This window comes from Piliocolobus tephrosceles, chromosome 16, assembly GCF_002776525.5.
Source record: "Piliocolobus tephrosceles isolate RC106 chromosome 16, ASM277652v3, whole genome shotgun sequence".
Taxonomy (NCBI): domain Eukaryota; kingdom Metazoa; phylum Chordata; class Mammalia; order Primates; family Cercopithecidae; genus Piliocolobus; species Piliocolobus tephrosceles.
In genome coordinates, this window is record NC_045449.1 from 70367136 (window position 1) to 70388577 (window position 21442).

Here is a 21442-nt window from a genome sequence, read left to right on the forward strand (position 1 = left end):
GTGAAACTGTAACCACTATCTTCTTGCTATTTATTCTTACAGCTCCCTGCCCCTCCCCAGTTGCATCACACTGCACGCTTAGCTTAACTGTCTGTCTTCCCTTAGACTGTGAGTGAGTCTATGAGGACAGGAACTGTATGCCTTCCTAATCAATTTTCAGCACCTTGCCCAGCCTGGCATAGGACAGGCACTGAACAGAAATTTGTTGAATAAAGGCCCTGAGCAGTGGCTCATGCCAATAATCCCAGAACTTTGGGAGGCTGAGGCAGGAGGATTGCTTGAGCCATGGAGTTTGAGACCAGCCTGGGAAACATAGTGACAGCCTCATTATGCTTTATTTTAAAATATTATCTAGGCATGGTGGCGTGCACTTGTAATCCCAGCTACTCAGGAGGTTGAGGTGGGAGGGTGGTGAACCCAGGAGATTGAGGCTGCAGTGAGCTGTGATCACACCACTTCACTCTGTTACAGGCAGGTCTTTGTTCTTAGAGCTCCCAAGACGGGGGCGGGCTGCTCCCAAGATGGCAGCAAGCCTTTTGTTCTCTGACCTGGGGTTCTTGGCCTCACGGATTCCAAGGAATGGAACCTTGGGCCATGCGGTGAGTGGTATAGCTCTATTAGAAGCCGTGGGTCATGGAAGAGAACCATGAAACCCAGTAACTAGTGTTCAGCTCAGTCAGGATGAACCTGGGACTTAGCCGTGCAGGAACAATGGTGAGCCTTTAGCCTGACTGGGAGCAGCAACGGGTGCCTCATTGGATCAGAAATGCAGCAGACACCCTGCCCAGAGTCAACAGTGGGTCTGGGACAGTGGTGAACAGCAGTGGTGGACGATGAGCGAAAGCTCACCTGGAGCAGTAACAAACACGGACCAGAAGAGTGTGCAGTTGCAAGATTTAACAGAGTGAAAACAGAGCTCCCAAACAATGGGAAGGGACCCAAATGGGGTTGCCACTCCCTGCTCAAATGCCTGGGTTTATATCCTGATCATTGTCCCTCCCCCTGTGCTCTCAGGTGATATATGATTTGACTATTTCTTTACCTCCTGCTTTAGCCTAATTTGTATTTTGGTAAGCCCTCTTTACTACCTGATTGGTTGGATGTGAGCTGAGTTACAAGCCCTGTGTTTAAAGGTAGGTGCAGTCACCTTTCCCAGCTACGTTTAGGAATTCTTAGTCGGCCTAGGAAATCCAGCTAGTCCTGTCTCTCAGTCCCCACTCTCAACAGGAAAACCCAAGTGCTGTTGGGGAGGTTGGCTGATGACCGCTCTAACTGCTTCCTGCTGAATTGGGGCGTAGCAGGGGTTGTGCAGTTGAGATTTCCTCGGGAGGGGTGCCTTGGATGTCATTAACATTGGAGCATGGGCTAGCAGGCTGGTCCAGGGGTCTGCGGTAGATCTTAGCCATGGACTGCATCTGGGGCTCCATTTGAAGAACGATTGGTAGTTTTACGGCTTCGATTCTGGAAAAGACAGACTTAAGAAGGAGGTTACAGATAGAAGGAGGTTGAAATATATGGTCTGAAGTGCAGGCAATTATTTCTGTGGCACACTTCACAGGCCCTGACTATCTGCTTGACAGTTTTGAAAAGGCGTGGTCCAGTAAATAATGATTTGGCCATCTGATGGGTGCTATCAATGCCTAAGTGAAAGGTTTGGTGAAGGGTTTTAAGTAATTTCTATTGGTTAGCTGCAGGCAAAAGTATTTTTCCTTCTTTGGTGGCTAGCCATCCTGAGGGGAGGAAACTATGTCCTCATGAGGTTCCCCATTCTATTTCTCCTGCTGAGTGCTGGGGCTTGGTTTCCTGGAGGGCATTACCCCATACTAGGGGTCCTTCTATAAGCATTTCTAATTGAGGATCCCACCTTGTGGCTATTTTGACTTCAGTATCTGCTTGGCAGTTCCCTTCTGTTTCCCTTTCCTTTCTGATGACCCCAGCAGTAAGACTGCCACCTCTTTAGGTTTCTGTACAGCCAATAATAATCTCCTAATGGCTTCCTGATGTTTCATAGGTGTTTCCTCGGAAGTTAGGAATTCCCTTTCTCTCCGTATTGCTGTGTGGGCGTGGAGGTATAGGTAAGCATACTTAGAGTCTGTACAGATATTTATCCTTTTTCCTTCTCCTAATTCTAGTGTATAATGGCCCCAGCTTTTGCTAGGATGTCTCTCCCTAACAAAGGAATGGGGCTTTCAGGCACAATTAGAAAGGCATATGAAGAGATTAAAGTTCCCCAGTCACAACTTAGTAGCTGGGAGAAGTATCTAGTGACTGCTCATCTTGGGACCCGTCGGATAGTGACAGATCTGGAGGGCAGTTGTCCGGGACAGAAAAGTAAGACTGAGAAGGCAGCACCAGTGTCCAGGAGGCAGTTAACCCCCTGGCCCTCAATGGTCAAGCTTACCCCGGGCTCTGTGAGGGTGATGGCATGGGCTGGCGCTTGCCCCAGGCACCCTCAGTCCTGCTGCTGGATCATCTGGTTAGTGGCTTCTGACTCAGAGAACTTTTGTCCCCTGGGGCAGTGAGCCTTCCAGTGATTCCTTTGACATAAGGTGCATGGATGAGGGGCGGCTTACTTCTATTCCAACAATCTTTTTTAAAGTGTCCTTGTAGACCGCACTGGAAGCAAGCGCTATTAGGCATTTGATTTTTCCAGCCTTTCCCTGTTCCAGAGCCTCCAAAGTCCGCTTGCCTGAGGGCCATGACTAAAGCAGTGGCCTTTATTTTTTTATCCTGTTTGTCCTGTTCTGCCTGCTCCTCCTGATCTCTATTATAAAAAACTGAGGTTGCCAAGTTCAGTAGGGTTTCTAAGTTTTGTTCCGGGCCTAAGGCGGATTTTTGAAGTTTTTTTTCCTAATGTCTGCAGCTGACTGATAAACTTATCCTTTAAGATTAGTTGGCCTTCAAGAGAGTCAGGTGAAAGAGAAATATGCTTCCTCAATGCCTCCCTTAGTCTCTCCAGAAAGGCAGTAGGAGTTTCTTCCTTTCCTTGTGTTACAGTGGACATCACTGAATAATTTATAGGCTTTTTCCTAGTTTTCCTTAGTCCTTCTAGCACACAAGTTAGTAAATGTTTGTGGCGCCAATTTCTATGTCCTGATTCTGTATCCCAATGAGGGTCTGCACTGGGAACTGCCTGCTGGCCTGTGGGGAATCGTTCTCTTTCATCTGTTGTTATCCTATCACTGACCTGACTGAGATACCAGAGATCGCCAGACTCTCAGGCTGCAGTTATGGCGGCGCTTCTCTCATTTGGGGTTAGTGTCTGATTTAGCAGTAACATTATATCTCTCCATGTCAGATCAAAGGATTGTCCTAACCCTGGTAAAACATCAATATAGCCATCAGGGTTATCTGAGAATTTACCTAGGTCTATTTTAATTTGCTTCAAGTCTGACAGGGAAAAAGGTATATACACTCTGACTGGGCCGAATTCTCCAGAATACATCTTAGGGGCATTTTGCCTGGGGGGACCGTTTCCCAGCTGAAAAAAGAACATAGGGATGCCCGCACCCCTGGTCATTTTCCGATGAGCATTAGTCCTAGCGCGTCCTCTATGGTCTGAATGCTTATTCCTTCCCATGGTGCGTAACCACCCATGGACCTCTGCTTATCAGATTACTTACGCTCACTGATGTAGCAGTCCTGTGCCTATTTTTCCACCTCTCTTGACCACAAAGAAAGGGGGCTGCTGGATTCTAGTGGTCCTTTACCAGCTTGCCCAACATTGCCTTTGTTCTCAGGGGTGAGTCCTAGAGCTGGACTGGGTTCCTGAGTATTTCATAACAACCCAGCTGCCCCATCAAGATGCATTCCCATAAACAACAGTTCTTATGCAAATTCATTTCAGAGAGGGTGTAGGTAACCTTTTGGGTCAGGACTGAGATACAATGTTTTGATTCTGTAAGTAGTTTAAGGCTTGGCTGAGTGCAAGCAGCTCGCATGTTTGAGCAGATCAGTTATTAGGCAATTTTTCTAACTCTGCTTCTACAAAGAGTTTCCCTAGCAATTACTGAATACCCATTGTGTTTTTTTCTCCTCGATCACCTGGGAGGAGCCATCTATCCATCCTGTCCTGAAGGGAGTCCCTCTTAGGTCTGGTCGGACCTTTGTACGGTAATTAAGATTTAAATCCTCTGTTAGGAAACCTGCTGGGTTAAGGGAATTTTCAGTGGTTAATGTTAAATCACCCTTTTCTAACATAATAGACCCGTACTTTAAGATTTTTGACTTAGTAAGCTACATTTTTGCTTTTTGACTTAGGATAGTTCTGAACTGATGAGGTGTGCCCACCATGAGGTTTCCTCTAAAGGTTGTTTTTCTACGTTTAGCAAAGCAGTTGCCGCTACCGACTGAATGCATTTGGCCCATCTACGGGTTCCTGGGTTAAGGATTTTTGATAGGAAGGCTACTGGTTGTCAGTGGCCTCAGTGCTTTTGGGCTACGCCCTTATTTACACTGACGACAAGGTAGTAATGGAGTGTTGTAGGGTCAAGGAGAAGACCTTCAATGATCAATTATAGGTTTTAAATTTACCCTGGCTTTTAAAGGAATAGGGTACACTGTTTTTTTCCTTACTACTTCTATCTTTCTCTTTCTATCTCTCTCTGCCTCTCTCTCTTTGTAGATGGATTTTGGGAACACAGTGGAAGAATGTCCGCTCATTGCCCCCATTTGCCACTAGAGGAATATGCATCTCCCTTTAATTTACTCAATTTCTTTTCATCCTGATCTATTATGTTGTTGTAGACTCAGTTCCAGTGGTTAAAGTACTGGGTTATCAGTTCTAAGGCCCTGGCAAGGGTGGTGGTGAATGGGTCCCACATAACTGCCCATGTTGAGAGCTGTATACCTACATTAGGAGGGGCACCAGAGACAAGACTCCCTGGGTTCACAGCCTAGATGCCTAAGGACACAGCATAGTGCTTCCTTAGATCCCTTTGGAGATACAACCTGCTCTAATACGTGGGAGAGGAAGTGAAAGTCTGAAGCATTAGTATCTAGGAGGCAGGGATTGGAGGAAGTAGATTCAGAGGTAAGGAGAATTTGGGGGCTACAGTTTCAAGAAAGTCATGGTCGGGACCCAGGAGGTAGGGGTCAGAAGGAAAGGTAGGGGTGCACGCATGGACGACTGCTGAGTAGAGACGTCTGTCTGTGCCATGATCTCAACTGGTTAATGTCGGGAGTTTGGGACAACAGCTTTCTGCCTCTAGTCGACCCTTGGCTTCCCCAGGAAAATTGTGAAAGCGGAAGCTGGTTCCAGGCAGACCAACGCTCCCAATCGAGAAAGGTTGGGGGTTGTTAGAAAACCTTTTCCCAGGAAGCCTCACACCTGAGTCTTAAGTCCAGCAGCCATGCTAATCGTTTTTAACCGGCAGACAGGTGCCCAGTATTTTCTTCCAATTCTAAGGAAGGACAGGACAGAAGGACAGAATAGCAAGTGAAAGTGGTCCAATATTACTCACTGCTTTGGCGAATCCCATACAAGCCACCAGATGTTACAGGCAAGTCTTTGTTCTTAGAGCTCCCAAGATGTGGTGAGCCGGTCCCAAGATGGCAGCAAGCCTTTTGTTCTCTGACCTGGGGTCCTTGGCCTCACGGATTCCAAGAAATGGAACCTTGGGCCATGCGGTGAGTGTTGTAGCTCTATTACAAGCCATGGGTCATGGAAGAGAACTGTGGAACCCAGCAACTAGTGTTCAGTTCAATTAGGACAAACCTGGGATAGAGCCTTTAGCCCAATTGGGAGTGGCAATGGATATCTCGCTGGATCAGAAATGCAGCAGACACCCTGCCAGATCCAGAGGGGTGGAAGTCAACGGCAGGTCTGGGACGGTGGAAGTCAACGGCGGGTCGGGACGGTGGTGAACAACAGTGGTGGACGGCGAGCAAAAGCTCAGCTCGAGCAGTAATCGACACGGATCAGAAGAGTGTGCAGTTGCAAGATTTAACAGAGCGAAAGCAGAACTCCCGTACAATGGGAGGGGACCCAAATGGGGTTGCCACTCCCTGCTCAAATGCATGGGTTTATATCCCGATCATTGTCCCTCGCCCTGTGCTCTCAGGCGATATATGATTTGACTATTTCTTTACCTCCTGCTTTAGCCTAATTTGTATTTTAGTGAGCCCTCTTTACTACCTGATTGGTTGGGTGTGAGCTGAGTTACAAGCCCTGTGTTTAAAGGTAGGTGCAGTCACTTTTCCCAGCTAGGCTTAGGAATTCTTAGCCTAGGAAATCCAACTAGTCCTGTCTCTCAACTCCAGCCTGGGCAACAGAGTGAGATCCTGTTTCAACACAAAACAAAAAAGAGGGAAAAAATTTGCTGGGTGAAGAAGTAACTGAAAATAATGGAAAGCAGATCTTCCAGGCTGTGCTGGGTTGAATAGCGTCCCCACAAAATTCCTGTCTGCTCAGAACCTGTGAATATGACCTTACAGGGTCTTTGCTGATGTAATCAAGTTGAAATGAGGGCACAGTGGATTCGTTTGGGCCCAAATCCAATGACTGGAGGCCTTACAGAAAGGGAAATTGGAGCGCGAACACACACCAGGGAGCTGGTGGAGGCAGAGGTTGGAGAGATAGCGAGGGCACCAGGAGCTAGGAGAGAGGCATGGCCCTCAGTCTCTAGAAGGGCCTCCAAGGGCCAGGGGCTGAGGAGAGGCAGGTGCACCAAACAACTCAACGACCCTCCTGCTTGCGAGCCACTGCCTTTGCAGGGCCTCGGAGACCCGGGGACTGATCTGGGTGCTGACTGCACGTGCCAGGGGTAACCATGGTTCGCTTCTCATTGGACGAGGCTCCTGTCAGTCACAGAAAGGCTTGGGATGGGGCTCTCACTGTGACTTCTGGGCCTTTTTTCTTTAACTGGTCAAGCAAAGGGGCGGGACCTGATTGGCTGCAGGTTTGAGCGACAGTCATCTCCCCCTCTAGACTGGAAGGAGACCGGCAGTCACTGAAGCTCCTGAGCTGATGACTTCCAATGTCCCAGAGTGGCTCTGGGGGAGATTTAGAGGTTTTTGGAATTTCTCATCAAAGGTGGAGGCGGGTTTTACACCTCAACCTAGAACAAATCACCCGAGTGTCTTTCCTAATTTCCCTTTCTGAGTAACTGAGATTATAGCCTCCAGGGTGGCTTTACTAAGACTTCTGGACCTGACAGGATTCTTCTAGAATTCCTCAGCTGCCAAGTGCTCTCACCTTCCCTCAATCCCGATGAGAAGCAGAATAACCAGATGTACAAAGAATTTGAATTCCATTTGTACAAGTACAGAGAGACAGTTGCCAAGGAGCTCTGTAGGAACGCGGACTTTGAGCATCTCAGAGGGTGGCCCTCTGGCGCATGGCTTTCCCGCCCGGGAGGCTGGTGGTGGCTGCCACATCAGGTCTCTGTGAGCAGAGATGAAGACTTTGCAAAAAAAAAAAAAAGGGATAAAATTGTCTCCCTTTTTTGTATTTCCCTTCCCAGAAAAACAGCCTTGACATATGCTGCGGAGACAAGATCTGTGAATAGGTGGTAAAGGAATATGAATGGAAAACCCTGGAGGCGTTTGTGCTTCCGCTCTAGGGCCGGGAGCTGCCTGGCTGTGGTTTTAACACCTGACTTCCAAAAGTGACGTTTTCCTGGAGGAACAGGGGCTCTGTTTACTATGATGGAATTCAGCATAGCTGTTGTAGGGGAAGAAAAAACATTTTTTTCCTTTACCTCTCATAAGTTCTTAGCTGCGCTGGCCTCCTGGAATAAAAAGACAGATTAACAAGAGAAAGACAAGGCCGGGCGTGGTGGCTCATACCTGTAATCCCAGCATTTTGGGAGGCCAAGGTGGGCAGATCACTTGAGGTCAGGAGTTCGAGACTGGCCTGGCCAACATGGTGAAACCCCGTCTCTACTAAATATACAAAACAGCCTGATGTGGTGGCACGCACCTGTAATTCCAGCTACTTGGGAGGCTGAGGCAGGTGGATCGCTTGAACCCAGGAGGTGGAGGTTGCAGTGAGCCAAGATTATACCATTGCACTGTAGCCTGGGCAACAGAGCAAGACTCTGTCTCAGAAAAACACAAACAAAAAAACGAGAAAGAGTGAGACCCTGTCTCAAACAACAACAACAACATCCCAAAAAACAAGAGAAAGAGGTTCGTCAGCATGCAGATTTCCTGTGCGCATGGGAGACACCCTGGGAGTGCCTGGTTCTCAAAGAAGTGGCTTTGAATCCCAGCTAATGTGGCATCTTTCACAGAGAAGAGTATATCTTGTTTTTTTTTTTTTTGAGACCAAGTCTCACTCTGTTGGCCAGGCTGGAGTGCAATGGTGCGATCTCGGCTCACTGCAACCTCCACCTCCCGGGTTCAAGCGATTCTCCTGCCTCAGCATCCTGAGTAGCTGGGATTATAAGTGCCCATGACCATGCCTGGTTAAGTTTTGCATTTTTAGTAGAGATGGGGTTTCACCATGTTGGTCAGGCTGGTCTCGAACTCCTGACCTCGTGATCCACCCGCCTGGATCCCAGAATCCAAAGAACTGGGATTACAGGTGTGAGCCACTGCGCCCAGCTAGAGAACAGTACGTCTTTAGAGAAGTTACCAGGGAAGAGGACTTTGGGTGTCGAGGGGCAGCCTCTTGGGGAAGGCACAGAGCTGGCAGGTGCAGACTGGTTGCGGAAGCCTGTTCCTGTGGATGCCTCTGGAGCTGGCTCCAGGCCCACAAGAGCACAAAGATGTCTTCAGTGTTTCAGCTTTGCTCTCCGTGGTAGAAAGGGGAGCAGGATAGCTCTGTCTCTGTAAATTGATGTCCTGCTTCTATTATTATTATTATTATTATTATTATTATTATTATTATTATTATTATTATTGAGACAGAGTCTTGCTTTGTCACCCAGGCTGGAGTGCAGTGGCACAATATTGGCTCACTGCAACCTCTGCCTCCTGGGTTGAAGCAATTCTGCTTCAGCCTCCTGAGTAGCTGGGATTACAGGCACTCGCAACCATGCCCAGCTAATTTTTGTATTTTTAGTAGAGACGGGGTTTCGCCATGTTGGCCAGGCTGGTCTCGGACTCCTGACCTCAGGTGATCCACCCACCTCGGCCTCCCTAAGTGCTGGGATTACAGGTGTGGTCCACCACGCTGGGTCTTGTCCTGCTTTTAGGCAAACAGGGTGGGCAGAGCTTTCTGGACCTGCTGCTTCAGAACTGCCCTCAGTTCAACAAGTCTGCGTGTTTTGGAGTGGCATCCTCTGGCCTCCCACACTCTTATTTCTTGGGGAACCTCAGTCTCTCGGTGCCTTCACCACAGTCATAGGCCATGCTGCGTATAGTGTTTGGGAGGAGAATGGGAGAGACCTGGAGTCTTGGCTTGTGGTAGTTCTCTCCAGGGATGTGGTCAAACTCATCTGATAAACACCATGGGGGACATGTCCATATGTCCACAAATTAGATTCATTAGCTTATTCTAGCAGGGGAGTTACTGGTTCACACTAGAGGCACTGTGGGCCGCCGCCCCATGCAAAATAAGGGACATGTGGTTATAGGATTTGGGGAAGGATGGAATGGCGGTAAAATGTAAATGAAGCAGTTATTTGATAGGTTTAAAACAAATATAGTGAGAGCCTGTCTCTACAAAAAGTTTTAAAAAATTATCAGGTGTGGTGACATGCACCTGTGATCACAGCTGCTCAGGAGGCTGGGGTGAGAGGGTCACTTGAGCCCAGGAGGTCAAGGCTGCAGTGAGCTGTGATCATGCCACTGCACTCCAGCCTGGGCAACAGAGCAAGACCCTGTCTCAAAAAAAAAAAAAAAAAAAAAAAGAATAAAAGAAAAAGAAATTTGCTGGATGAATAACTTCAGACTGGAGTTGAAGGCCTGGCCCTCAAAATTGACTCAAGGTCCTGTTTGACATAGTTAAGAAAAATGTAGAATGTTGTGCTCATTCTGGTTATCTGAAGCGCTGCACCTGGATTGGGATTGGGGCTTTTCTCTGTGTCAAAGGACCCGCATGCTGCCGAGGCAAGAGTGGGATGTTCTATCCTCCAGGCAAGAACGGCTTGTTCCATTCTCACGAATGTGACTTCAAACAGCAAAGCTTGTCATGGTCTTTGATTTTAGCAGCCAAGATTTCCCGGTTCCATGTCCTTAATGCTAATGAACAGAGCCACATTTGTAAGTGTTCACGGATGAAAAGCAGGTCAGACAATAAGCAGGTGGTTTCATCAGGCCATCAGTATGGGGTATCAGGCTATTATTATTCCCTCGAGACTTCTATTTCTTCTTACGTTTGTAGGGAAGAAGCAGATACAGCTAGAAGGGTTGAGGAGAATGCGGGTGTGGGGGCAGGCTGGCAGGACATGAATTTGCCAACTTGTCTGTCATGTTTCAGACAGTTTCAGAGAGATTCCTTAATCTTCCCCTTTATTGTACAAACCATCTGGAGGACAGAAAAAACAGTTTATCAATAGGGAAGAGAATTCGTGGAAAATGTGTATGTAATTTTAGGTTGATCTTGAACTGCATTTAAAGCTACAAATTTTTTGGCTGGGCACAATGGTTCATGTCTGTAATCCCGGCACTTTGGGAGGCTGAGATGGGTGGATCACTTGAGCCCAGGAGTTCAAGACCAGCCTGGGCAACAGAGTGAAACTCCGTCTCTACTAAAAAATACAAAAAAATTAGCCAGGCGGGCTGGCGGGCTCCTGTAGTCCCAACTACTCAGGAGCTGAGGCAGGCGAATCGCTTGAGCCCAGGAGGCGGAGGTTGCAGTGAGCTGAAATCACGCCACTGTACTCCAGCCTGGGCGACAGAGCAAGACTCCATCTCAAAAAACAAACAAACAAACAAACAAACAAACAAACAATTAGCCGGGCCTGGTGGTGCACACCTGTAGTCCCAGCTACTCAGGAGGCTGAGGTGGGAGGATCGCTTGAACCTAGGAGGTGGAGGTTACAGTGCGCTGAGATCATGCCACTGCACTCCAGTCTCCATGACAGAGTAAGACCCTGCCTTGTGTGTATGTATTTATTTATATCAGTATGGACTCCTAGATTACCATTTGTTGAATGTGTTGAAATTTGTTACCATCATTACCAATTTTCATTCTCAAATAATCTTGTATTAAGCCAGTGGGAGCGTCTTCAGGCTGACTTCTGTGTTGTTTTTATGTGTCCCGTTCTTTAAGCACTTCCTTACTTTCTAGAACAATAAAATGTTCCAGGTTCATTTTGTACCTTCCCTACCCCAGCCTTGGAATCAGCCATTTCTCTCTAAGAAGTCCTGGTTGCTTATACTGAAGAATGCTATCTAGGAACCCAAGATTACACGTGCTCACTGTTAACGGAGTTTCGTTGATTCTGGACTCTGTTCCTTGACAGATCCAGGGAAGATATGTATACGCATGTGCATGTTTATAGGCAGATCCCCACCCACAGATTTCTTCCTTAGATCTAGAACCACAAGTTCATACTGATACCTTCAATTCTAGTCATTGTTCATTATCGTCTTGCCTCTTTCCATAATTGTAACTTTTTTTGACGACGAGACACAGGACTTCCATTTTCCTTAACATATTTTCTTATTTGTAGAATCCTACAATTCACTGAAAGTGGCTTCAGAATGATAAAGCAGTGTGAAAAACAAACCTCCCCACCAACTAGAGTTCACTGTTTGTGATCCTTTTTGTCTTTATTCTGAAGATATATAATTGAAATATTGTTTTGCCCCTTCTGTGGGGTTATGAATTAGGTTTTAATACTGTTAACTTAAAAAAAATTTTTTTAATTTTAATTTTAATTTTTTATACAGAGTCTTGGTCTATCACCCAGGCTGGAGTGCTATGGCTCGATCTCGGCTCACTGCAACCTCTGCCCCTCGGGTTCAAGCGATTCTCCTGCCTCAGCCTCCTGAGTAGCTGGGATTACAGGCACGTGCCATCACGCCTGGCTAATTTTGTATTTTTAGTGGAGATGGGGTTTCTTCGTGTTGGTCAGGCTGGCCTTGAACTCTCGACCTCAGGTGATCCGCCTGCCTCGGCCTCCCAAAGTGTTGGCATTACAGGCGTGAGCCACTGCGCCCGGCCCGATCCAGCTGTTTCTGTACATCACTTCCCTTTTCTGTCTATAAGTACTGCCTACCCAGGTTGCTGGGCAGAGCTCTCTGAACCTTCACTGGTTCAGGGTGCTGCCTGATTCATTGTTTCTTTGCTCAACAAATCTTCTAAATTTAATTTGTTTAAAGTTTTTCTTTTCCCTTTTTTTTCCTTGTTTTTGTTTTTGTTTAATAGAGACGGGGGTCTTGTTATGTTGCCCAGGCTGGTCTTGAAATCCTGGCCTCTAGTGATCCTCCTGCCTCAGCCTCCCAAAGTCCTGGGATTACAGGAGTAAGCCACTGCGCCTGGCCTGCATTTCTTACTATGAGTCAACCTGAACATTTTTTTCACATGTCTAAGAATCATTTTTACATCTTTTTTGGGGAGTTGCTGTTCATATTTTTTTTTGCCTATTTTTCTGTTTGGTTTTCGGTCTATTTTCCTCAAAGTCTTTTTATATATGTACACACATACATACACACAGCCTATCCATGATATATGTGGCAAATATTTTCTCCCACTTTTTGTCTTTTGACCTCATGGTGATTTTTTTCATCATGCAACATTTTATTAATGTTCTTTTTTTTTTTTTTTTTTGAGACGGAGTCTCGCTCTGTTACCAGGCTGAAATGCATCTAGGCTCACTGCAACCTCGGCTTCCCGGGTTCAAGCAATTCTCCTGCCTCAGGCTCCTGAGTAGCTGGGACTACCATGCACGGCTAATTTCTGTATTTTTAGTAGAGATGGGGTTTCACCATGTTGGCCAGGATGGTCTCGATCTCTTGACCTCATGATCCGCCCACCTTGGCCTCCCAAAGTGTTGGGATTATAGGAATGAGCCACTGTGCCTGGCCCATTTTAATTTTATGTAGTAAAATTTACCAGTCTTGTATTACCTTTGGATTGTGAGTCCTAATTAGAAATCTTTTTCTTATATTCTGGTCAAAGAGCTACTTACCTATGAATTCTTAGAACTCTTGTCATTTCTTTCTTTTTTTTCTTTGAGACAGTCTTGCTCTGTCACCCAGGCTGGAATGCAATGTTGCAATCTCTGCTCTCTGCAACCTCCGCCTCCTGGGTTCAAGTGATTCTCCTGCCTCAGCCTCCTGAGTAGCTGGGTTTACAGGCACGTGCCACCAGGCCTGGCTAATTTTTGTATTTTTATTAGAGATAGCGTTTCACCATATTGGCCAGGCTGGTCTTGAACTCCTGACCTCGTGATCCACCTGCCTCGGCCTCCGTCATTTCATTTTTTTACATTTAGATCTCCGAACCATCTGGAATTTGATTGTTGATGGGAATTACAGACCTAGTTTGATTTCTTTCTAAATGACCACCTGGCTGAGCACTGTTAATCACAGGGCTTGGGTCTATTTCTGGACCTTCTATTCCATTCCACTGGTCTGTCCATTCCTGCTTCAGTACCACACTGTTTTAATTATAGAGACTTCATGGTATGTCTGAATATTTGGTAGAGGTAGACCTCTCATAGTCTTTCTTTCGCAGGTATTCCTAGCTCTTCTTACATTTTTATCCTCTATATGAATATGTGTATCAGTTTAGGCTCTAGAAAAAATGTTTTGGCATTTTATTGGAATCACATTAAATTCATTAATTAACTTGCCGAGAACTGACATATTTATGATATTGAGTCATCTTTTCCAAGAACATAAGATGACTTGGCTTATTCAGATCTACTTCTGTGTCTTTCAGGAGTGTTTTAATGTTTTCCTCATACAGACATTGTTGCTCTTGTAAATGGGTTTTCTCTACATTATATCCTCTACTTGATTATTATTTATGTTTATGAGTTATTGATTTCCATATGTTAATCTTATATCCTGCTAACTTACTATAATATGTAGCCTATTTATCACAGTTTTCCTCTTCTTTTTCTAATTCTTATGCCTCTAATTGACCTATCTTTTCTAACTCTATTGGCTTATACTAGCAGAGTGAGCTAACCCATCAGTATATTCCACTTTGGACACAGAGTAGCACTCAGTGAGTCTCAGTCCTTAAGTTTAGGTAGCCTGAGTTTAAATTTGAGGAGGCCAGTATGGGGGTAAGGGGCTCTCTGCCCGTGGCTACTCAGTTTCTCTCCTGCTCTGACCTGATGTGGTGTCCACCCTGTCAAAGTCGTTGTGACTAGAGCTTTGTGGGGGAAAAGCATTTATTGCTCTTCAGACCAGAGAAGCTGGGGTTAGGCTGCAAACGCCCCTGGCCTGGTCTCCCCGGGGTGGTCCGGGGCCCACCCGCCTCTTGCAGGGTGCAGGGCACCGGGAAGGGGGCGACCCAGGCGGATCTGACCTTCAGCTGCCAGCACAGAGCCGCCGCCCCCGCGCCCGACAACCCCATGCAAACTCCCGGACCCCCTCCAGTCCCAGCCTCCGGCCTGTCGCGCCCGGGCCTGCAGCCCCGGGGATGGTTAGAGCCTCGCATGTCTTCCCCTCACTCTCCGCTCGCTACCGGCACCTCTCTCAGGCCCGCAGGCAGCTCCGTCCTTCAGGTTGCGGGGCAGAGGCTGACCGCCGCCCGGCCCACGCGCACGAGCTCCTCCTTTGGAGGGGCCGACGCGAAAGCACCTGCGGCAGCGGCGCCAATGGCCCTTCTTACCCAAGCGCACCCCCGATCAGCGCCCTGCCAAATCGGCTCTGTCCATCCCAAGGCTCGCGTTGTATAGAAGCCACAGTGGCGGAGTTCTGCACGTGGGTGGCGCTTCCTTCCACCCGTGTGCAGAACTAAGGAGCCTGAGGTGCCGCGGAGGACAGGGCCCCGCCAACAACAGGGCGCCGAGCTGCCGCCACCTGCCGCCCGGAGCTGGCACTGCACCCTTTTAGTGCAAAGCAAATCCCTGTCCCATTGGTCCCCTCTACCATGAATTCTAAAGGGTAGCTCCTCTGTCTCACTTCCACTCTCCTACCAAGGGTCCTTTATTCTATTTACTTATGTATTTATTATTATTATTTTTTATTATTTTTTGAGACGGAGTCTCTCTCTGTTTCCCAGGCTGGAGTGCAGTGGTGTAATCTCAGCTCACTGCAACCTCCGCCTCCTAGGTTCAAGTGATTCTCCTGTCTCAGCCTCCCGAGTAGCTGGAATGACAGGCGCCCACCCCCATGCCCGGCTTACTTTTGTATTTTTAGTAGAGACGGGGTTTCACCATGTTGGCCAGGCTGGTCTCGAACTCCCGGCGTCAAGTGATCTGCCTGCCTTGGCCTCCCAAAGTGCTGGGATTACAGGCCACTGTGCTTGGCCACTTTATTTTATTTAGAATTGTTAGGGTTGTTCCAGGCTCCAGAGTCCAAATCATGCAGATAGAGCTCAAAGGGTAAGGTGAACTGAAATGTCTTTGGCTTAGCTCAGTTCTCGTCCTGGAGGTTTGAGAAAGAAAGCAGGTTGATGGGAGAATAGAAGAATGAAGGGACCACGTGCAAAACTGGTCCCTATCCACTGAGTAACAACTAAGGTGCGTCTTCACTGTACAAAATTTATTTGCATTTCCACGGACAACAATCATTTGTATTATTATCAGTTTTTTACAACACGTAGAGCTGTCAAACAGCTTAAAGACAAGGACAGGTATAGACCCTTCTAGAATCAGATAACCCCTAGAAAGGTCTTCTAGACAATCTGTAGTGAAGTTAAGTAATACCTTCAAGATTTCACAACGGCAAACTCGATCTGGAATTCACACCAGATCTATATGTTTCTGTAAATCCAGGCTCTTTTCTCTGTATCAAGAAGCTTTTGGGCTGGAAGAGTGTTTTTCACCAGGAACTGTGGTATTCACCACTCATCACCCCATTTCGTTAAAAATCCCTGGCCTCAGGAATCTCCACCAGGACCGACCGCAGTGTACTGAAGAACCTCAGAACCTTACTTAGCCATTTGCCATCTTGAGAGAGTCTTGTCCTTGGTTCAAGTGTTCCCTCGGAACTCCTGAAGGGCTTGGAGCTTGGTCTGAGCCCTGGGAAATGATCAGAGTCTCAAGAGTCCCACTGTATCCTGTGCCTTGGAGCGGGCAAGGAGACCACGGCAGCCCAGGCCCCGGTCAGTTCTTGGCTTTGGTAGTTCCAGGACCGGGACGCTGGTATAGCCAGATTATTCCTTCATCGTGTAGCCGCTTCCAGACTTCTCTCTCCAGCTTGAAGTCATGATTTATGTAAAAGATCAGCCGCTTCCATGATGTATCATAGTAGTGATCAGAAAAGCGCTCGTGGCCCTCGGTGATGAAGCCATAGGCACTCACCTACATCAAGGTTGGAGGAGAAACAGGGCTTGTAGCTGCTGTCGCCCAGGCTTCTTCTCATGGCTAATTCCGTGTTGAGGGGTGGGGGTTCTTTTCCCTGGCTCCATCCCTAGGGGTCTGGGTGCAGGTCCCTGGATACGCATGCATAACTGCATGCACCCATACTCATGCCCACCCTCCTTCCCACCAGGGCTGTGCACCCAGCCCATCCATTGTCCTATGCTGAGCAGGCCCAGGAATAGCCCCAGAGCTGTTTCTTCAGGTATTTCTGTAGCTGCAGTGGAGCCTTACCTGGTCACAGAGCTGAAGGGCAGTGAGCAGCAGGAGGGCGCCAGTGGTGGGGCGGTATATCCTCCAGTGGACACCATCCAGGGTCTTAGACCTCAGAAACCTGTGAAATGCCCCAAGCCCCCAACTGTCGGAAGGCTGCAAGGATAACAGGGACCTGGGCTACGTGTCATGTGCTTTCTGCTCTAACCTGTTCTTCATGTATCGGAGAAAGTCTGGGTGCAGCAACAGGTACCTGTCCATGTGCAGGGCTTCCCGAAAAGCTTCCTGGGGTCTGTGCCTGTGGTTAGGAAGGGGTCATTCAGACCCAGCTCCCTTACCTGGCCTGGGGTGGGCCAAGTCAGGGTCATGAGCATGACTGGTATCTCATCTCCAGGTGATAGCTAAGGCTGTCCCCACCTGTCCAACTCTTTAGAGCCACTCACGACATGGCTCAGCCTGGGATAAGGGGAGGGCGGGAGGAAAATGGGTACCTGAACCAGAAAAGGTTTTTTGACGTCACCGTCTGATTCATAAGCAGCGCTTCCAGCCACTCATAGTCCCGGGTGCCTTCCAGGAAGTGCAAGTAGCGGACATCCTGAGGACCAAGGACAGGGAGTGGTCCAAAAATACTGCCTTCAGGACAACCAGCGGGGGCCCGGCTCTGACTCCAACTGCCCACTTGCTGTCCTCTGGACTGGTCTCACTGTCCTCCCCACTCCTGCCCTTTCATCCAGACTCCATCCAGAGGAAAGCCGCTCCTCTCCCTTCTCACTGTGTGCTCCCTCATCCAGAGTCTGGGTGTGGCCAGGCTCCTTCCTCTTTGCTCACCTTCCCGAGAGGCACGTTCTTGAAACCCCGATTGCCCAGTGTAAGGAGTGACTGGGTCAGGGAGAAGGCAGTAAAGCCGTAGAAGGATGTCCGAGTCCCCACATCCTGTTCATAGCCTTTAATGAGAGCTCCGCTCAATCTGTGCAGAAAGATGCAATCAGATGGAACAGGTGAGCAGAGGAGGGAGATTTTTGTAGGTGGATGGGGAAAGGAAGGAGAAATGGGGGAGGAAGCAGTTACGTGCTGAAATTCTCTGGAGAGCCCAGGAATTCCACCTTCCAGGTGCAGCCGTGGAGCATCCTATGGGTCTCTCAGAAGAGTCCATGTCTGCAGGAGGCGGGAGGGGGGCAGGAGAGGGGAGCTTGGGTGAGGACAGCTTACCGGAACACATAGTCATGACTGTCTATCTCCTGGCCCATGTGGGAGTTGTTCAGGATGCCCCCGTTGCCCACCACGGCACAGGTGATGCACCGGAGGCTCCCAGCGGGGAGGTTGGCCAGGAGCAGCTGCTGCTGGGGCACTGGAGGGAAGCGTGTCACGACCTTCTGCACCACTGGAACAAGAGTGGGGGTGCTGCATTCAGAGCCCTGGGAGGGACAGGAGCCCGACCCTTCATTCCTCCCAGGTCTGGCAAACCCCAGGGAAGAGGCAGACCAGAAAGCCAGCTGTCCTCTGCCCTCTGCCCTCTGCCCCGGCCTACTGCACACCTTCCCCTGGGGTAAGGACTCACAGGAGTAGTTGAGCTCCATGAAGCCAAAGGGTGGTGCAAAGTGTTCCAGGCGGTCCCACTCACTCCGGTTGAAGTGTCTGGAGTCCAGGAAGAGAGTAAGGTTGGGCAGAAAGAGTTTCTGGAGCCACAGCGACCTGGAGGCTTTGATCTTCACAGAGTCAGGGCAAGTCTATATGTAGGAGGACGAAGTCAGGAAGGGAGAGACCCAGAAAGGCCATCGGCTGGGAGCTGCACCACTGCAAGAAGGGCTGGGGCTTGCAGTTTGGAAGGCACAGCCTCTGCTACTTCTTCCATCCTGTTCTGAGGGTCTGCTCACCCTCCCCTCCCCATTGTCTGGGCTCATTGTGGTCCTGAGGATTACGGAAAATGGGTGTTCTCGGCCGTCAAGGCAGATGCACCTTTGTAAGTGTGAGAGGGGCCACATCTTGGGAATGTGGCATGTGTCCAGTGTGCTGTCAGGGCCATGCTTGCAGTCATATGTGTGTAAACGTGTGCATTTTGTGGGCCTTCTCCCTCCTTCCCTTCATTCCCTCCCTCCCTCCCTCCCTCCCTCCCTTCCGTTGATCCTTCCTTCTTCCCGGCAGGGTCTCACTCTCTTGCCCAGGCTGGAGTGCAGTGGTGCCATCGTAGCTCACTTTAACCTCAAGTGACCCTCCTGCCTCAGCCTCCTGAGTAGCTGGGACTGCAGGCGTATACCCAGCAATATACACATTTTGGATACTGCCCTTCTGTGCAAGGACAGGTGAGAAGGACCATGTGGGCAGGTGTGGTTAAGTCAGACTGTTTCCTTAGGGTTGGGAGAGAGTGAAGGCTGTGGAATTGGCTTTGCAGGGAAGACAAGGCATTCCTGGAGGCCAGAGCTGGGCATGAGCTTGGGGTATCCTTGTCTGTGAGTCCCTCCCCTGCAGCCCCTGCGAGAGGATGGGGATTCAGGGGCCAAGCCCCAGAGTAGATCACACTCTGTTACCCCAGATGGATGACCTCCAGGCCTCAGGAACTCCAGGGCAGGTCCCATCTCACTCACCCCGCTTATGCCGTTCACACCAGGGGTCCGGGGCCTGCTGCTCCTCCCCCCCCATTGTGGCCATCATTGGAAGGATGGGTGGGGCAGAGTCTTGTAGGGCTGAGCTCTGCCTCATAATGAGCTTAGGGCAGGACAAGACCAAGTCTAGAAGCAGAGCCCAGGAGCTGAGGAGAGGGTGAGCTGGGCTGCCTCTCAGGAGGGGCTTCAGAGCTGGGAGCCAGAGGGAAGGGGTGGTGGCAAAAACTCACTGTCCGAAGGCCTCCTATTTCGAAGCTGTATTTTTCCTCAAAATCCCACCGAGGCTCAGACTTGAAGTTGGCAGCCTTCAGTCTTTGGTTTCTGTGCGTCGTGGGGCTCTGGAAAGGGGCAGGGGGTGGGGTGACCTGAGCTTTCTTCTCCTTGGGTGGGATGACTGCTGTGGTCACTCCTTTCTGTCTTGTCCTTGTTGACACTGCTCCCGTGGGGGCCAGCATAAGCGGCCGACTTTTGGGAACGAGCGTCTTGGCCGTGGTCGCCGCTTTGCCCTGGTGCTTCACCGACACCGTCCTGGTGGCCGTCAGCTTCCTGGTCTGGCCCCCATTTCCTTGGGTCGTCTTTGTGTCCTGGCTCTTCCGTGACTGTGCCTCTGTCCTGCCAGAGGCCATCCCTGCTTCTTGCCCTCTGGGTGACGGTGTGTTCACTGTGGTCTTCTCTTTTTCTGGGCTCTTCCATGCTGCCGTCCGTGCTGTGTCGGGCGCCTTGTCCTGGTCCTTCGGTGGTGCCGGGTTGGCCTCCTTTCCTCTGTCTCCGGTGGTGTGGGCTTTGGGCTGGGTTTGTGGGTTGAGGGTATTGTTCTCTGGCACTGGCTCTGCATAGATGGTTGTCCTCCTTGCTCTTGCGGGTGCCTGGGACTTAGGCTTTGCCAGGGACTGTGGAGACCTTTCTTTAATGTTCTCTGTGCGTTGATGCCTAGGGACAGAGATAACTTTTGATGAAGGCTGAAGATTGTGGAAACAGGTCAGAAGCATAAGTAGTTTTTTTTTTTTTTTTTGATACAGAGTCTTTGCTCTGTCACCCAGGCTGGAGTGCAGTGGTGCAATCTCAGCTCACTGCAACTTCCATCTCCTGGGTTCAAGTGATTCTCCTGCCCCGAGTAGTTGAGATTACAGGTGCCCGCCACCAGCCTGGCTAATTTTTGCATTTTTAGTAGAGATGGGGGTTTCACCAAGTTGGCCAGGCTGGTCTCAAACTCCTGACCTGACCAGTGATCCACCTGCCTCGGCCTCCCAAAGTGTTGGGATGACAGGTGTGAGCCACCACGCCCGGCCAGAAAATAGATTGAGACAAAAGCAGAATAGAATTTTAGATACGTATGTAGGACATACGGGAGAGCATCTCATCCAACAAACGTTTACTAAATGTCTATTCTGTGCAGTGTGCTGTTCAGGCACCGGGAATACAAATTTGAATAAGGCACAGACCTTGGACCTATGTAATACATGATTATTATTATTCAAGGCAGGAAACAAAGGTCTTTGATCACTGGAGAAAGGCAGGGCCGGCCAAGGCAATATTGGAAGCAGGCTGATTACCTAGGCGAGCCCTTCCTCCATTAGGGCCTCCCCGCCTGAGCTGCAGCTGACCCTGGCTGGTATTTCCAGCCTTTCTCAGCCTCAAAGCAACACATTTATTCAGGGTTTCCAGCAGGGGCAATCTCTATTCTGACCTTGAAACTGAAGCCTAAATTTCCCAAGGGTGTTAGGAAAGGGCTGACAGCTGACAGTTCTTCCTCCTTACCTCCCAAGGATCCTTCCTTCTTGAAACACCTTTTTTTTTTTTTAGATGGAGTCTGGCTCTGTCGCCCAAGCTGGAGTGCAGTGACACGATCTCAGCTCACTGCACCCTCCACCTCTCTGGTTCAAACAATTCCCCGCCTCAGCCTTCCGAGTAGCTGGGATTACAGGCGCATGCCACCATGCTTGGCTAATTTTTTTTTTTTTTTTGTATTTTTAGTAGAGATGGGGTTTCACCATGTTGGCCAGAATGGTCTTGATCTCTTGATCTCATGATCTGCCCTCCTCGGCCTCCCAAAGTGCTGGGATTTTACAGGTGTGAGCCACCGCCCCCAACCTTTTTTTTTTTTTCCTTTAAGAGACAGGGTCTTTCTCTGTTGCCCAGGTTGGAGTGCAGTAGCACATCATAGCTTACTGCAGCCTCAAACTCCTGGGCTCAAGCGATCCTCTGGCCTCAGCCTCTCAAGTAGCTAGGACTACAGGCATGCACCACCATGCC

The 21442-nt window shown here is 49.1% G+C and overlaps 1 protein-coding gene across 3 annotated transcripts in view; it reads right to left on the reverse strand.

The window, feature by feature from the left end:
• Positions 1–15537: 15537 nt before the first annotated feature.
• ST6GALNAC1 (ST6 N-acetylgalactosaminide alpha-2,6-sialyltransferase 1) overlaps positions 15538–21442 on the reverse strand; it is a 16651-nt gene continuing 10746 nt past the window's right edge. For 2 of the 3 annotated variants that reach the window (XM_023212102.2, XM_023212100.2), the window contains 8 exons: positions 19420–20119; positions 18148–18316; positions 17799–17970; positions 17418–17556; positions 17081–17184; positions 16798–16887; positions 16611–16710; positions 15538–16319 (listed from right to left, as the gene is read on the reverse strand). In XM_023212102.2, coding sequence (XP_023067870.1) covers positions 16122–16319; positions 16611–16710; positions 16798–16887; positions 17081–17184; positions 17418–17556; positions 17799–17970; positions 18148–18316; positions 19420–19815 — 1368 coding nt within the window. In that variant the 5' untranslated portion in view covers positions 19816–20119 and the 3' untranslated portion in view covers positions 15538–16121. The remainder of the gene's footprint in view (positions 16320–16610; positions 16711–16797; positions 16888–17080; positions 17185–17417; positions 17557–17798; positions 17971–18147; positions 18317–19419; positions 20120–21442) is intronic. The other variant, XM_023212101.1, reaches the window with a different exon arrangement.